General features: G+C 38.6%; 1 protein-coding gene across 1 annotated transcript; it reads right to left on the bottom strand.

Annotated features, from left to right (window-relative positions):
• Window positions 1–1,529: 1,529 nt before the first annotated feature.
• Window positions 1,530–2,150, bottom strand: LOC140870640 (uncharacterized). The gene is made up of 2 exons (XM_073273035.1): window positions 2,065–2,150; window positions 1,530–1,914 (listed from the first exon to the last, which is right to left on the bottom strand). Exons 1-2 carry the CDS (start codon window positions 2,148–2,150, stop codon window positions 1,530–1,532), a joined length of 471 nt encoding a protein of 156 aa, XP_073129136.1.
• Window positions 2,151–18,090: the final 15,940 nt, after the last annotated feature.

The following is an 18,090-nucleotide window of genomic DNA, read 5'->3' as shown; positions in this document are numbered from 1 at the left end:
ATACTCCATAATGCATCCTTCCGCTTCTTCTTGCTACTTTCGCGCCAATTCTTGCAACTCACAAAAACAACAACTAACATTCATAATATCCACTCGATACATCACAAAAGTCAAGACAAATCATATATAAATCAAGTTCATAAATTACACTTATCAAATTCCCCCAAACTTAGACTTTGCTAGTCTCGAGCAAAACAATAATGAGTAATATAGTCGGCCTCCGAATTTTGACATTCCAAGATTAAATACACATGTAAGCTAATTTTCTCAAGAGTTCTCGTGTGTGTGTGATTTGTCAATCTTGTCTATCCTCCTCGCTTTCGATACACTAATGCAACAAGTTTGTTTCACAGAATCATCAATTCCGCTCTCTAGTTTCAAAACACTCTCCACCAAGTTCAACTTCTACTCGCTAAGTTCAACACATATCATTTTTTTTCGATAAAATCACCGGATTTTGCATCCGGTTTTATTTTATTTAGCCCCAGTAATTACCCGCATACTTAGCTATAACTAAAGATAGGATTCGAATTTCAATCTCCTCGTCTATAGCCCGGATGGAACATCAACCCCATTATTTTTTCCGCAAACTTAGCATTGAACAATGAATATAATTTCAAACACTTTTCAAGCCCGGATGGAGTTGTTAATTTTTTTCAAAAATTAATTCTTTCACTTTTGCAACCCCATTTATTCCGCATACTTAGCCAAGGACAAGGGAATTAGGATTTCAATTACTTATCAATGATTCAGATGGAGTTATTATTAATCTTTTCATTTTTTAATGTCTAACTCATTTCTAAGCTCGTAGAATTATACCTCAATTTCAAGCATAAATCACCAAAGTTAAGAATCAAATCATCCAATTCACTTACAAAATCACAAAGCTTCTCTAATCACTTAAGTCTAGACAATCAAGGCATAGTGCATATGAGTGAGAACTCAAGATTAAATATAACTAACATTAACATTTTTAACACCAAAAATTATTTTCATCATAGGCAAACACAAGTACACATCATTTATTCAACTCAAACTAACTCATGAAAATTTTTCAAAATTTTCATAATTTTTTAAACACCCCCCCAAACTTAAATTGTGCATTGTCATCAATGTACAAAAAATTAAAATAAAATCAAGAACACATACCTTGGGAACCAAGCGTCAGTACTCGAAATCATCTTAATCACTCAAAGATCTTCATGCAGGGGTGGCATCTAAACTTTCACCGCTTCAACTTTTTCACCTACACAACTCAAAATTATTATTGATGTGTAGTTTCTACATGAAAAAAAACAAAAATAACTAAAATTAAACAAATAAAAATAAAGCAAATAAATAAAAATAACTTGGGTTGCCTCCCAATAAGCACTTATTTTATAGTCCATAGCCCGACTCGATGCCGCTTTCTGCATGGTTCCCTCGATTTGTGGGAGGTTTTTCCATTATCCTTCACCCTCCAAACAAACTCAACAACCCTCTTGAACTTAGGTCGCCTTTTCTTTTTCTTCATCTTCACCAACTTTGGATTAATATCTCTTGGCAATTTTAAACACTAACAACTTCGCAGCAACATTCCATTTTCTTTGATTGTTCAACCATGAACACCTTCTCCGTGGATGGTTTTTCAGCCTCCTTGAACACATTAAAGTAACTTTCTCACCTTCTACACCCATCGTCAACGCACCTTTCTTAACATCAATCATAACTTCAGCAGTAGCCAAGAACGGTCTCCCCAAAATTAAAGACATATTTCCATCTTCCTCCATATCCAACACAACAAAATCCACCGGAAAAATAAACCTATCTACTTTTACCAGAACATCCTCAATGATTCCACGCGGATATTTGATAGATTTATCGGCGAGCTGCAATGCGATTTTCGTGGGCTTCACCTCCCCAAGTCCTAAACTTCTGAAAACAGACAAAGACATTAAATTAATGCTAGCTCCTAAATCACAAAGTGCTGTATTAAAATTAGAAGAACCAATAATACAAGGAATCGTAAAACTCCCTGGATCGTTTAATTTATGTGGTAGCTTCTTTTGTAAGATAGCACTGCACTCTTCAGTCATATTCATGGTCTCAAACTCCTCCAACTTCCGCTTCTTAGAAATCACCTCCCTCAAGAATTTAGCATAATTCGGCATTTGCAGCAAAGCATTGGCGAATGGAATATTTATTTGAAGTTTCTTGAAGATGTCAAGAAACTTGGCAAACTGTTCATTCAACACCTTCTTCTTGAATCTCTGCGGGTATGGAAGTGGCGGCTTGTACATCGGTTTCAGCTCAGGTTCACACTGTTGCTCCTCGACTTTTTCCTCAATTTTCTTCTCTTCAATAGCATGTTCTTGGACTCCAACTGGTTTCCCACTACTCAATTCTATGGCCTTACAGTGTTCTATGGGATTCACCTCAGTATTGCTTGGGAATCTACCGTGATTATTATCTTTCAGTGCGTTTGTTGAAAGAGTGGGTGCCCGGTGAGCCAACTTGTGGCTAAGGGCTTTGATGACTCTTTGTATAAACAATATTTTGTTTAATATAATTTACACTTTTATTAATGGCAATGACTTTATCTTTCTTCGTATTGTTATATTGTGATATACTATTGTTGTTTTGATAAAGACCTTGAATATACTATAGTGTATGTAAGATGTGGTAGAACATGGAGATGTCTATCATGAAACACATCTTATAGTCACTGTGTATTCTAAACTGTTCCTAGTCGATTGAGCCGTCCGATAATAAAGATAAGGATCGCTCGAGTTTGAGACTATCATTTGCGATGCAGAGTACCACGTTTCATTGGTAAGGAACATAGAGATGTTAAAAGCATGCAAATGGATATTCATATGATGAATGATCGAACTACCCTATCCGGACTTTCCAAGTGGTTATCACTTATCGAGTGGATAAAGTCCGCGGTTTTGGTTGTACACCATTAGTCCTTACTACTTGAAACATCATTGAGACTCTATATGCTAGTACTGTGCTTTGACTCGTTTACCGACTCTATTGGGGTCATCAGGTGTCGAGATTGGGTATAGTTACAACAAATATAGGAGTCGATGCTTTGTTGTCAAGGATTCACCACATACTTGCGAGTGTGGATATCCTATGCGATCTGAGGAGATATTAGTGTGACTAATCTCTGGCCAGAGTACATGATGTGTTTTAAGAAATGGTTTCTTAGTAACACATGCGATGTCACTATTTGATCTTCAAGATGTATTGCATAGTTATCGAATCTCGAACGACTCTCGATATTGTTGAAAAACGCGGCTCTCAGATCAATCACGATTGATACCCGGTGCAGCGGAAGTTTAAAATTTTATTATGGAACAATTCCATAGTGTAGGTATCAACCGTTTAACGATTAAATTATTTGTGTGTGTAAAATTAAATAACTATTATTAAATTTTACCTTCAATCTCGAAGCGAGATTATTGGACACCACACAGATTTCTCTGCGCTTCTTGTATCTCCCTGGAACTGATGAACAAGCTTTCCTTCAATCAGGTCCACGAATGGAGGTTTAATCCCTCTGATAGATTGCACTAGAAAATCTATCAGAAGTTTTCTACGAAGAGAATAAACGAATTTGATTCGCTATTCCAGACTGCAATTCAAAATCACAGACCGGAATTTCTCACGCAGAGAAGGGAAGGGGGGGCGGCCGATTTGAGAGAGAGGAGGCTAGGGTTTTCGAAAAACCTGTCTCAAATTATGACCTGTTGTGTGTAATTTCTGTACTGTAATAACTTATTTATAATGCAGGCCACTAACACCTTAGGGCCCATTAGTCATAAGTTGAGGCCCGACAAGCAAAGCTCGCATGTTCAGAAATTAATATAAAATTCATCGTGACTCCGATTGATAAACCGATTTTACCAATGTGCACAGAAACCATTTCTGCACATTTTAAAGTCAAGATAACTTTTCCTGAATCCGAATTCAGTGGTTTCCAAAAATGTACATCCCTATGTCATTTTAGGAAACACTACTCCCTTACTCTTATTTAAGAAGTCCAACTTCTTTATTCATTAAATTTAACTCTTTAAATTTAACTATCTCAACGGGGATTAAAACTCCATTACACTGTGTGACCCTCAATGGTTCAGGGATACAGCTAGCCGTGGGCTCACAACTCCTTGTGACTCGGAACAACGATTTCCGACTTGCCCAACGAATCATGGTAAAGCGCCTAGCAACATCGCCCCATGATTCCCTAGGTATCACTGATAGTGCCTACAAGAACCAGTAGATTTTGGTTCGCGTACAGTACGGTCCCTTCATCCATATATCCCGATCGAATCAACAACCATTGGTATATCGAGAGTCGCTCAAGATTCGATAACTATGCAATACATCTTGAAGATCAAATTAGTGACATCTCATGTGCTACTAAGAAACCATTTCTTAAATCACATCAAGTACTCTGGCCAGAGATTCGTCACACTAATATCTCCTCAGATCGCATAGGATATCCACACTCGCAAGTATGTGGTGAATCCTTGACAACAATGCATCGACTCCTATATGTGTTGTAACTGTACCCAATCCCGACACCTGATGACCCCCATAGAGTCGGTAAACGAGTCAAAGCACAGTACTAGCATATAGAGTCTCCATGATGTTTCAAGTAGTAAGGACTAATGGTGTACAACCAAAACCGCGGACTTTATCCACTCGATAAGTGATAATCACTTGGAAAGTCCGGATAGGGTAGTTCGATTATTCATCCTATGAATATCCATTTGCATGCTTCGAACATCTCCATGTTCCCTACCAATGAAACGTGGTACTCCGCATCGCAAATGCTAGTCTCAAACTCGAGCGATCCTTATCCTTATTCTCGGACGGCTCAATCGACTAGGAACAGTTTAGAATATACAGTGACTATAAGATGTATTTCATGATAGACATCCCCATGTTCTACCACATCTTACATACACTATAGTATATTCAAGGTCTTTATCAAAACAACAATAGTATATCACAATATAACAATATGAAGAAAGATAAAGTCATTGCCATTAATAAAAGTGTAAATTAAATTAAACAAAAGATCGTTTGTACAAAGAGTTATCAAAGCCCATAGCCACAAGTTGGCTCACTGGGCACCCACTCTTTCAATCTCGCACTTGCCCTATAGCCAACTAGTCATACTATGTAGACCCATTGCTTCGCGATGTTTGTCAAACAATGGTCCTGGCAAGGGCTTAGTAAGCGGATCAGCGATATTGTTTGCAGAGGCCACTCGTTCGACAGTGATGTCTCATCTTTCCACAATCTCCCGGATGATGTGGTATTTCCTCAGTACGTGTTTGGATCTTTGATGAGACCTTGGTTCCTTTGCTTGAGCAACGGCACCCGTGTTGTCACAGTACACCGGGACTGGACCAACAAATTCAGGAATGACGCCCAACTCTTGGACGAACTTCCTCATCCAAACGGCCTCTTTAGCAGCAGCTGATGCTGCAATGTATTCAGCCTCAGTGGTGGAATCCGCTGTGGTGTCCTGCTTGGAACTCTTCCAAGAGACAGCACCGCCATTGAGCATGAACACAAATCCAGAGGTTGACTTCGAGTCATCCACGTCACTTTGGAAGCTAGAGTCGGTATAGCCTTCCAATTTCAGTTCTCGTCCTCCATATACCATGAACATATTCTTAGTCCTTCGTAAGTACTTAAGAATGTCCTTCACGGCTTTCCAATGCATTTGACCAGGATTAGCCTGATATCTGCTCGTGACACTCAGAGCAAATGCTACATCCGGTCTGGTAGATATCATCCCATACATGATACTACCTATAGCTGACGCATATGGTACATGTGTCATATTCTCTATCTCTGCATCAGTCTTGGGACACATAGACTTGGATAAAGAAACTCCATGACACATGGGTAGATGTCCTCTCTTGGACCCATCCATTGAAAATCGTTTCAATATGGTGTCGATGTAGGTTGATTGAGTGAGTCCTATCATTCTCTTAGATCTATCTCTATAGATCTGTATCCCAAGAATGTAGGATGCCTCACCCAAATCCTTCATCGAGAATCTACCTGATAACCATATCTTTGTTGACTGTAACATCCCTACATCATTCCCAATGAGTAGGATGCCATCAACATAAAGTACTAAGAATGTCACAGCATCCTTAACTACTTTCTTGTACACGCACGGTTCCTCCGGGTTCTTGATGAAACCAAAATCTTTTATTGTTTCATCAAATTTCTGGTTCCAACTTCTTGATGCTTGTTTTAGACCATAAATTGATCTCTGAAGCTTGCATACCTTATGCTCGCTTCCCATGGATGTGAACCCCTCTGGCTGCTTCATATAGATTTCTTCCTTAATGTCTCCATTAAGAAAAGCAGTCTTCACATCCATTTGCCATATCTCATAGTCATACCATGCAGCTATGGCAATAAGGATTCTTATGGACTTGAACATTGCAACTGGTGAAAAGGTTTCATCATAGTCAACTCCTTGTCTTTGAGTGTAACCTTTCGCCACCAATCGCGCCTTGTAGGTCAATACCTTACCATCAGGCCCAAGCTTTATCTTGTAGATCCATTTACACCCTATTGGAACAATTCCATCAGGAGGATCTACTAAAGACCAAACTTGGTTTGTATGCATTGAATCCAATTCAGACTGCATAGCTTCAAGCCATAAATTTGAATCCGCATCAGAAATTGCTTCCTTGAAGTTTCTTGGATCACATCCAATGTCGGGTTCATCTTGATCCCCTTCAAGAAGAAGACCATATCGAATAGGAGGTCTAGAAGTCCTCTCGGATCTTCTAGGTTCAGGCGTGTCCAGTAATGGTTCCTGAGGCGTAGGATCGTTATTTTGTATTTCGGGTTCTTCTCGAACTTCTTCGAGTTCCATCATCTCGCCTTTCTTATCCAATAAGAACTCCTTCTCCAAGAAGGTGGCATTCCTAGAAACAAACACCTTTGTTTCAGCAGGATAATAGAAATAATATCCGATTGAATTCTTCGGATACCCTACAAAATAACATAAGCTGGATCGACTATCCAACTTATCTCCCACTGTCCGCTTCACGTAAACTGGACATCCCCAAATCCTCAAGTACGAATACTTAGGAGCTTTGCCATTCCATAACTCGTATGGTGTTTTGTTCACTGCTTTAGTGTGGACGTTGTTCAACAACAATACCGCCGTTTCAAGCGCATAGCCCCAAAACGAAGGTGGAAGCTCAGTGAAGCTCATCATGGATCGAACCATGTCCAACAAAGTTCGATTACGACGCTCCGATACACCATTCAGCTGTGGTGTCATAGGAGGAGTCCACTGAGAGAGAATCCCATTCTCTTTTAGATAGTCCAAAAACTCGGTACTTAAGTATTCTCCACCTCGATCCGATCGAAGTGCTTTAATACTTTTACCTAGCTTGTTTTCTACTTCAGCCTTGAATTCTTTGAACTTTTCAAATGCTTCAGACTTATATTTCATTAAATATAAATACCCATACCTTGAATAATCGTCAGTAAAGGTAATGAAGTAGGTGTGGCCATATTGAGTCCCAACTCTAAATGGTCCACAAACATCTGTATGGATCAAATCCAACAGATTTTGACTACGCTCAGGCTTCCCCTTAAAAGGAGATTTAGTCATTTTCCCTTTTAGACAGGATTCACAAGTAGGTAGAGAGTTAATATCAGACATATCAAACATGCCCTCTCCCACTAGCTTGTTCATCCTCCTTGAGGAAATATGACCTAGCCTAGCATGCCAAAGGTTCGCCGGGTTTTGACTATCAATTTTCCTTTTGTTTGTTGTTGCCGGTTTATCAATATAATTTATTGGAACGTCTTTCAGTTTTAAGTTGTATAGATCGTTTTCAAGTTGTCCATTTCCAATCAAACATTCATTCTTGTAAATATTGCAAATCCCATTCACAAAATTGCAAGAATAACCATCTCTATCTAGCATAGAAACAGAAATAATGTTTTTAATTAAATCCGGAACAAATAAAACATCTCTTAAAAATAACTTAAAACCGTTCTGCAAAATTAAACAAACATCTCCAATGGCTGAGCTTCAACTCTGGAACCATTCCCGAGCCTCAGCTGGGTCTCACCCATTCTAAGCCTGCGACTTCTTGTCATCACCTGCAAATCATTGCAAATGTGAGATCCACATCCGGTATCCAATACCCAAGAAGTAGTATTAAGTGAAATGTTTATTTCAATATAGAACTTACCCTTTGCAGATCCCAACTGCTCTAGATATTCCTTGCAGTTGCGCTTCCAATGACCGGGCTTCTTGCAGTAATGGCAAACATCCTTGGATTTTCCATTGTTTGAAGCCTTTGTCTTGTGCTTCTTCTCGGGCTCGACTTTCTTGGGTGGGGCAGAACGTTTCTTGCCCTTCATACTTGGCCCCTTCTTAGCAGAAGATGAGGAGCCCACCAAGAAAGCTGGCTTATCCTTCTTAAGTGTGGATTCATATGTCACAAGCATATTGACCATCTCTTCAAGGGTGGCCTCTATCTTGTTCATATTAAAATTTACCACAAATCCGTCAAACGAAGAAGGAAGAGACAGAAGCAGTAAATCCACGTTGAGTTCATGCTCCAACACCAAATCAAGGGTCGCTAACTTTTGTATGAGCCAAATCACTCGTACCCCATGATCACGGACCGAAGTCCCTTCACGCATGCGACACGTCATCAGCTCCTTAACAGTAGCGAACCTTTCAGCCCTCGATTGAGCCCCAAAAAGTTCCTTGAGTTGAGCGTGAATGTCAGCAGCATTCACGGTGTCCTCCAATCGCCTCTGGAGTTCATCAGACATCGAGGCTTGCATATAGCATTTGGTCTTGATGTCATGGTCCCACCATGCATCAAGTTTGGCCAATTCCTCCGGACTTACGTCAGCTGGTGCTTCCTTCGGAGGTGATTTCTCTAACACGTAGAGCATCTTCTCCGAAGTCCAGACAATCTTCAACTTCCGGAACCATTCCGTATAGTTTGCGCCAGTTAACTTGTTTTGTTCGAGGATCGAGAATAATGGATTACGCGAATTCATTGTATGAAATACTGAAAAGAAAAACAGACATATATCAATGATTGTTTAAGCAATTTACTAAGACATAAAATAGGCGAAATTTAATTTTATGAATCTCACTCCCACTATTTTAACGATTCCACTACCCTCTAGTGAAAACGGGAAACTTTTTCCTTAGTGAGAACATGGAGTCCAATTGACAAACTTATGGTCCCGAATAATATCAGCCAACTATAATTCTCAAAAGGTAGAGCCCAATTGCTTCCAAAGCAACCCCCATGTATTTACCTCATGTCCAATAAGGGCCCAATAATATGACGCCGTTTAAAGTGACATGTCAAGATGACCCATCAATATTAAGTTGTGATGGACGGTCGCCATGTGGACCCCCCAATAATATGAGCTGATCCCATGGGAGTTTCACCCAACTTACAACATGTGTCGATCCAATGTACAGCTTTCCGACGGACGGGCCCCCCCAATAATATGAGCCGGACCGTATCCGCGGGTAGCATCACATACATTGACCGTTGATGGAAGGTAGGAACATTTAAACAAATTTAAATTTCCTTTATTTATCTTGATATCAATTTTAAATCATATTTAAAATGAGGGATTTTTAATTATGAAAATTTGTCTCATCATTTTTCAATTTATTGTATGCTTGCCGGATTTATACAATTATGTCTAAAACATGCATACAATCATAATATCATATATTATATATAGGATGATCGATTCCATTTCTAATTGACTCGTGGTTGCCAATCACGAGTCTTAGTCCAATCCTAGGTAATATGCAGTATGCAATGCAATCCTATTACATTAGCTTCCAATTTACATTTCTTCGTCTTTATTGTCTGCTGGGCCCACCATCTTCAAATCTTGATCTCCCACTAAATCTAATGTATTTACAATAAATAGCAATGACAAGTAGGGGATACATTTTAGGGGTGGGAACGGGCCATAAACCAAGCCCACTTTTATTACATATGACATTCATATTGGGCCATAAACCAGGCCCATTAATAAAACCAACAACAATAAAACAAATGTAAATTCCTAACATACACCTACAAAATTGGTCATGGCAATCGATCATCCTTATCCAATAACATTTAATTCAAAATTAATTTATTGGATATCATGCATATGGCAATTTAAATTTAAACAGGATAAAATCATATTTTATATATAAAATCATATTTTACATATAAAATCATATTTTACCTTTTATTAAATAAAATCATATTTTATCTACAGAATCTAATTTTATAGATAAAATCATATTTTACTTAATATATACATAAGATCAAATCTTATCATCAATTGTACCAAAAATAATTGATTTCAAAATTCAATTTAAGGATAAAATATTAAAATTTTCCAAAAATTCAAATTTATCCAAAAATCAATTTTAAAATTTTCGGACTCGAACAATTCGATCCGATGCCTCGTGAACCAATCAAACTATTGTTGGATATTCTCCGGATAAAAGTCAGAATATGGTTCTTATGGGTGGTTTAACAAAACAATTTAAATTTAAACAGGATAAAATCATATTTTATATATAAAATCATATTTTACATATAAAATCATATTTTACCTTTTATTAAATAAAATCATATTTTATCTACAGAATCTAATTTTATAGATAAAATCATATTTTACTTAATATATACATAAGATCAAATCTTATCATCAATTGTACCAAAAATAATTGATTTCAAAATTCAATTTAAGGATAAAATATTAAAATTTTCCAAAAATTCAAATTTATCCAAAAATCAATTTTAAAATTTTCGGACTCGAAAAATTCGATCCGATGCCTCGTGAACCAATAAAAAACAATTTTTGACCGGACCAAAAATAAAATTTTAACACATTAAAATTAATTTAAATAAAAAAAATAATTTTTCCCGCGGGCCGCCCGGGACACTCCCGGGCCGGCCCGCACCCGTGGGCGTGGGCCGGGGCAGCCCGGATGCCCCTTTAGGGCAGCGACAATCGCTGCCCTGGCAGCGCCTGGCACCGCCCCTGGGCGGCGCCGAGCGCTGCCCTGCGCAGCGCTGGGCAGCGCCGAGCGCTGCCCTGGTGGCGACGTGCGCCGCCGTGGGCGGCGCTGTGCGCCCCCTTTGGGCGGCGCCGTGCGCCGCCCGGGGCAGCGACCGTCGCTGCCCCACCGGGCAGCGATCCAATCGCTGCCCGGGTTTTGCCCGAAAAAAAAAAAAAAAATTTTTATTTAAAATATTTATTTTGTTTTAAAAAACCAAGACTCAAAAATTTTTGTACAATCGATTAATTTAATCGTTTGATCTGAGCAACCTGGCTCTGATACCACTGTTGGAAAACGCGGCTCTCAGATCAATCACGATTGATACCCGGTGCAGCGGAAGTTTAAAATTTTATTATGGAACAATTCCATAGTGTAGGTATCAACCGTTTAACGATTAAATTATTTGTGTGTGTAAAATTAAATAACTATTATTAAATTTTACCTTCAATCTCGAAGCGAGATTATTGGACACCACACAGATTTCTCTGCGCTTCTTGTATCTCCCTGGAACTGATGAACAAGCTTTCCTTCAATCAGGTCCACGAATGGAGGTTTAATCCCTCTGATAGATTGCACTAGAAAATCTATCAGAAGTTTTCTACGAAAAGAATAAACGAATTTGATTCGCTATTCCAGACTGCAATTCAAAATCACAGACCGGAATTTCTCACGCAGAGAAGGGAAGGGGGGGCGGCCGATTTGAGAGAGGAGGCTAGGGTTTTCGAAAAACCTGTCTCAAATTATGACCTGTTGTGTGTAATTTCTGTACTGTAATAACTTATTTATAATGCAGGCCACTAACACCTTAGGGCCCATTAGTCATAAGTTGAGGCCCGACAAGCAAAGCCCGCATGTTCAGAAATTAATATAAAATTCATCGTGACTCCGATTGATAAACCGATTTTACCAATGTGCACAGAAACCATTTCTGCACATTTTAAAGTCAAGATAACTTTTCCTAAATCCGAATTCAGTGGTTTCCAAAAATGTACATCCCTATGTCATTTTAGGAAATCCTACTCCCTTACTCTTATTTAAGAAGTCCAACTTCTTTATTCATTAAATTTAACTCTTTAAATTTAACTTTCTCAACGGGGATTAAAACTCCATTACACTGTGTGACCCTCAATGGTTCAGGGATACAGCTAGCTGTGGGCTCACAACTCCTTGTGACTCGGAACAACGATTTCCGACTTGCCCAACGAATCATGGTAAAGCGCCTAGCAACATCGCCCCATGATTCCCTAGGTATCACTGATAGTGCCTACAAGAACCAGTAGATTTTGGTTCGCGTACAGTACGGTCCCTTCATCCATATATCCCGATCGAATCAACAACCATTGGTATATCGAGAGTCGCTCAAGATTCGATAACTATGCAAAACATCTTGAAGATCAAATTAGTGACATCGCATGTGCTACTAAGAAACCATTTCTTAAATCACATCAAGTACTCTGGCCAGAGATTCGTCACACTAATATCTCCTCAGATCGCATAGGATATCCACACTCGCAAGTATGTGGTGAATCCTTGACAACAATGCATCGACTCCTATATGTGTTGTAACTGTACCCAATCCCGACACCTGATGACCCCCATAGAGTCGGTAAACGAGTCAAAGAACAGTACTAGCATATAGAGTCTCCATGATGTTTCAAGTAGTAAGGACTAATGGTGTACAACCAAACCGCGGACTTTATCCACTCGATAAGTGATAACCACTTGGAAAGTCCGGATAGGGTAGTTCGATTATTCATCCTATGAATATCCATTTGCATGCTTCGAACATCTCCATGTTCCCTACCAATGAAACGTGGTACTCCGCATCGCAAATGCTAGTCTCAAAATCGAGCGATCCTTATCCTTATTCTCGGACGGCTCAATCGACTAGGAACAGTTTAGAATATACAGTGACTATAAGATGTATTTCATGATAGACATCCCCATGTTCTACCACATCTTACATACACTATAGTATATTCAAGGTCTTTATCAAAACAACAATAGTATATCACAATATAACAATATGAAGAAAGATAAAGTCATTGCCATTAATAAAAGTGTAAATTACATTAAACAAAAGATCGTTTGTACAAAGAGTCATCAAAGCCCATAGCCACAAGTTGGCTCACTGGGCACCCACTCTTTCAGATATACCAATGGTTGTTGATTCGATCGGGATATATGGATGAAGAGACCGTACTGTACGCTAACCAAAATCTATTGGTTCTTGCAGGCACTATCAGTGATACCTAGGGAATCATGGGGCGATGTTGCTAGGCGCTCTTACCATGATTCGATGGGCAAGTCGGAAATTGTTGTTCCGAGTCACAAGGAGTTGTGAGCCCACGGCTAGCTGTATCCCTGAACCATTGAGGGTCACACAGAGTAATGAATTTTTAATCCCCGTTGAGATAGCTAAATTTAAAGAGTTAAATTTAATGAACAAAGAAGTTGGACTTCTTAATTATGAGTAGAAGAGTAAGATTTCCTAAAATGACATAGGGATGGGCATTATTGGAAACCACTGAATTCGGATTCAGAAAAATTTATCTTGACTTTAAAAGGAGCAGAAATGGTTTCTGTGCACATTGGTGAAATCGGTTTATCAATCGGAGTCATGATGAATTTTATATTAATTTCTGAACATGCGGGCTTTGCTTGTCGGGCTTGAACTTATGACTAATGGGCCCTAAGCTGTTAGCGGCCTACATTATAAATAAGTTATTGCAGTACATAAATTATACACAACAGGTCACAAATTTTCGAAAAACCCTAGTATTTTTCTCTGAAGTGGCCGCCCCCTTTTCCCCTCTGCTCGGTAAAATCCAGTCTGTCAATTTTGAATTATAGTCTGGTTTAACGGATCAAATTCGTTAATTCTCTTCGTAGAAACTTCTGATAGATTTTCTAGTGCAATCTATTAGAGGGATTAATTATCCGTTCGTGGACCTGATTGAAGAACAGTTCGTCCATCAGTTCCAGGGATATACAACAAGAGCAGAGCAATCTGTTGGTGTCCAAAATCTTGATTCGAGATTGGAGGTAAAAATTTATAATTGTTATTTAATTTTTACACACACAATTTAATCGTAAAAGTTTTGATACCCATTATGGAATCGTTCCATATAAAATTTTAAACTTCCGCTGCACCGGGTATCAATTCTGATTGATCTGATCGCCGCGTTCTCCAACAGTGGTATCAAAGCCAGGTTGCTCAGATCAAGCGATTAAATTAATCGATTGTACAAAAAAAAATTTTTAAGCCTCGGTTTTTGAAACAAAATAAATATTTTAAAAATAAAAAATTTGTTTTTCGGGCAAAACCCGGGCAGCGATTGGATCGCTGCCCGGGGGGGCAGCGATGGTTGCTGCCCCAGGCAGCGCACGGCGCTGCCCAGCGCAGCGCTCGGCGCTGCCCGGCCCGAGCCCTATGGGGCGCGGGCAGCCCGGGAATGTCCCGGGCGGCCCGCGGAAAAAATTAATTTTTTAATTTTAAATTAAATTTTAATATGTTAAAATTCTATTTTTGGTCCGATCGAAAATTGTTTTTGATTGGTCCACGAGGCGTCAGATCGAATTGTTCGAGTCCGAAAATTTTAAAATTGATTTTTGGATAAATTTGAATTTTTGGAAAATTTAAATATTTTATCCGTTAAATTGAATTTTGAAATTAATTATTTTTGGTACAATTGATGATAAGATATGATCTTATGGATATATTGAGTAAAATATGATTTTATGTATAAAATTGGATTTTATAGATAAAATATGATTTTATTTGATAAAAAGATAAAATATGATTTTGTATATAAAATAAGATTTTATATATGAAATATGATTTTATCCTTTTAAATTTAAATTGCCATTGCATGTTATCCAATAAATTAATTTTGAATTAAATGTTATTGGATAAAGATGATCGATTGCCATGACCAATTTTGTAGGTGTATGTTAGGAATTTACATTTGTTTTTATTGGTGTTGGATTTATTAATGGGCCTAGTTTATAGCCCAATATGAATTGTCATATGTAATAAAAGTGGGCTTGGTTTATGGCCCGTTCCCACCCCTTAAAAATGTATCCCCTACTTGTCATTGTTATTTATTGTAAATACATTAGATTTAGTTGGAGATGAAGATTTGAAGACGGAGGTGGGCCCAGCAGACAATAAAGACAGAAGAAATGTAAATTGGAAGCTCAATGTAATAGGATTGCATTGCATACTGCATATTACCTAGGATTGGACTAAGACTCGTGATTGGCAACCACGGGTCGATTAGAAATAGAATCGATCATCCTATATAATATGTGATATTATTGTTGTATGCATGTTTTAGACAAAATTGTGTGAATCCGGCAAGCATACAAAATTTTAAAAATGATGAGACAAATTTTCAAAATTAAAATCCCTCATTTTAAATATGATTTAAAATTGATATCAAGATAAATAAAGGAAATTTAAATTTGTTTAAATGTTCCTACCTTCCATCAAAGATCAATGTATGAGATGCTACCCGCGGATACGGTCCGGCTCATATTATTGGGGGGGCCCATTCGTCGGAAAGCTGTACATTGGATCGACACATGTTGTAAGTTGGGTGGAACTCCCATGGGATCGGCTCATATTATTGGGGAATCCACATGGCGACCGTCCATCATAACTTAATATTGATGGGTCATCTTGACATGTCACAATAAACGGCGTCATATTATTGGGCCCTTATTGGACATGAGGTAAAAACGTGGAGGTTGCTTTGGAAGCAATTGGGCTCTACCTTTTGAAAATTATGGTTGGCTGATATTATTCGGGACCATAATTTGTCAATTGGACTCCATGTTCTCACTAAGGAAAACAGTTTCCCGTTTTCACTAGAGGGTAGTGAAATCGTTAAAATAGTGGGAGTGAGATTCATAAAATAAATTTCGCCTATTTTATGTCTTAGTAAATTACTTAAACAATCATTGATATTTGTCTGTTTCTTTTCAGTATTTCATAAAGATGAATTCGCGTAATCAACTTTTCTCGATCCTCGAACAAAATAAATTGACTGGCGCAAACTATACGGAATGGTTCCGTAAGTTGAAGATTGTCTTGACTTCGGAGAAGATGCTCTACGTGTTAGAAAAATCTCCTCCAAAGGAAGCACCAGCTGACATAAGTCCGAAAGAGTTAGCCAAACTTGATACATGGTGGGACCATGATATCAAGGCCAAATGCTATATACAAGCCTCGATGTCTGATGAACTCCAGAGGCGATTTGAGGACACCGTGAATGCTGCTGACATTCACGTACAACTCAAGGAACTTTTTGGGGCTCAATCGAGGGCTGAAAGGTTCGCTACTGTAAAGGAGCTAATGACATGTCGCATGCGTGAAGGGACTTCGGTCCGTGATCATGGGGTACGAGTGATTTGGCTCATACAGAAATTGGTAACCCTTGATTTGGTGATGGAGCATGAACTCAACGTGGACTTACTACTTCTATCTCTTCCTTCTTCGTTTGACGGATTTGTGGTGAATTTCAATATGAACAAGATAGAGGCCTCCCTTGAAGAGATGGTCAATATGCTTGTGACATATGAATCCACTTTAAAGAAGGATAAACCGGCTTTCTTGGTGGGCTCCTCTTCTTCTGCTAAGAAGGGGCCAAGTACAAAGGGTAAGAAACGTTCTGCCCCACCCAAGAAAATCGAACCCGAGAAGAAGTACAAGACATTGGAAGCGTAACTGCAAGGAATATCTAGAGCAGTTGCGAACTACGAAGGGTATGTTCTATATTGAAATAAATGTTTCACTTAATACTACTTCTTGGGTATTGGATACCGGATGTGGATCTCACATTTGCAATGATTTGCAGGTGATGACAAGAAGTCGCGGGCTTAGAATGGGTGAGACCCAACTGAGGCTCGGAAATGGTTCCAGAGTTGAAGCTAAAGCTGTGGGAGATATTTATTTGATTTTGCAGAACGATTTAAGTTACTTTTGAGAGATGTTTTATTTGTTCCGGATTTGATTAAAAACATTATTTCTGTTTCTATGCTTGATAGAGATGGTTATTCTTGCAATTTTATGAATGAGATTTGCAATATTTACAAGAATGAATGTTTGATTGGAAATGGACAACTTGAAAATGATCTATATAACTTAAAACTAAAAGACGTTCCAATAAATTATGTTGATAAACTGGCAACAACAAACAAAAGGAAAATCGATAGCCAAAACCCGGCAAACCTTTGGCATGCTAGGCTAGGTCATATTTCCTCAAGGAGGATGAACAAGCTAGTGGGAGAGGGCATGTTTGATATGTCTGATATTAACTCTCTACCTACTTGTGAATCCTGCCTGAAAGGAAAAATGACTAAATCTCCTTTTAAGGGGAAACCTGAGCGTAGTCAAAATCTGTTGGATTTGATCCATACAGATGTTTGTGGTCCATTTAGAGTTGGTACTCAATATGGCCACACCTACTTCATTACCTTTACTGATGATTATTCGAGGTATGGGTATTTATATTTAATGAAATATAAGTCTGAAGCATTTGAAAAGTTCAAAGAATTCAAGGCTGAAGTAGAAAACAAGCTAGGTAAAAGTATTAAAGCACTTCGATCGGATCGAGGTGGAGAATACTTAAGTACCGAGTTTTTGGACTTTTAAAAGAGAATGGGATTCTCTCTCAGTGGACTCCTCCTATGACACCTCAGCTGAATGGTGTATCGGAGCGTCGTAATCGAACTTTGTTTGACATGGTTCGATCCATGATGAGCTTCACTGAGCTTCCACCTTCGTTTTGGGGCTATGCGCTTGAAACGGCGGTATTGTTGTTGAACAACGTCCACACTAAAGCAGTGGACAAAACACCATACGAGTTATGGAATGGCAAAGCTCCTAAGTATTCGTACTTGAGGATTTGGGGATGTCCTGCTTACGTGAAGCAGACAGTGGGAGATAAGTTGGATGGTTGATCCACCTTATGTTATTTTGTAGG

The sequence above is a fragment of the Henckelia pumila genome, unplaced genomic scaffold (genome assembly GCF_033568475.1).
Source record: "Henckelia pumila isolate YLH828 unplaced genomic scaffold, ASM3356847v2 CTG_112:::fragment_1, whole genome shotgun sequence".
In the NCBI taxonomy this organism is placed as follows: Eukaryota; Viridiplantae; Streptophyta; class Magnoliopsida; order Lamiales; family Gesneriaceae; genus Henckelia; species Henckelia pumila.
This window is presented reverse-complemented; position numbering and strand designations above follow the sequence as displayed.

Bases quoted from the DNA above. Each gene is read 5' to 3' on its own strand.
- LOC140870640 (XM_073273035.1), bottom strand. From the start codon at position 2,150: ATGCCGAATTATGCTAAATTCTTGAGGGAGGTGATTTCTAAGAAGCGG. The intron at 1,915-2,064 runs GTGCAGTGCTAT...GTCTGTTTTCAG, and splicing joins ACCATGAATATGACTGAAGA to AAGTTTAGGACTTGGGGAGG.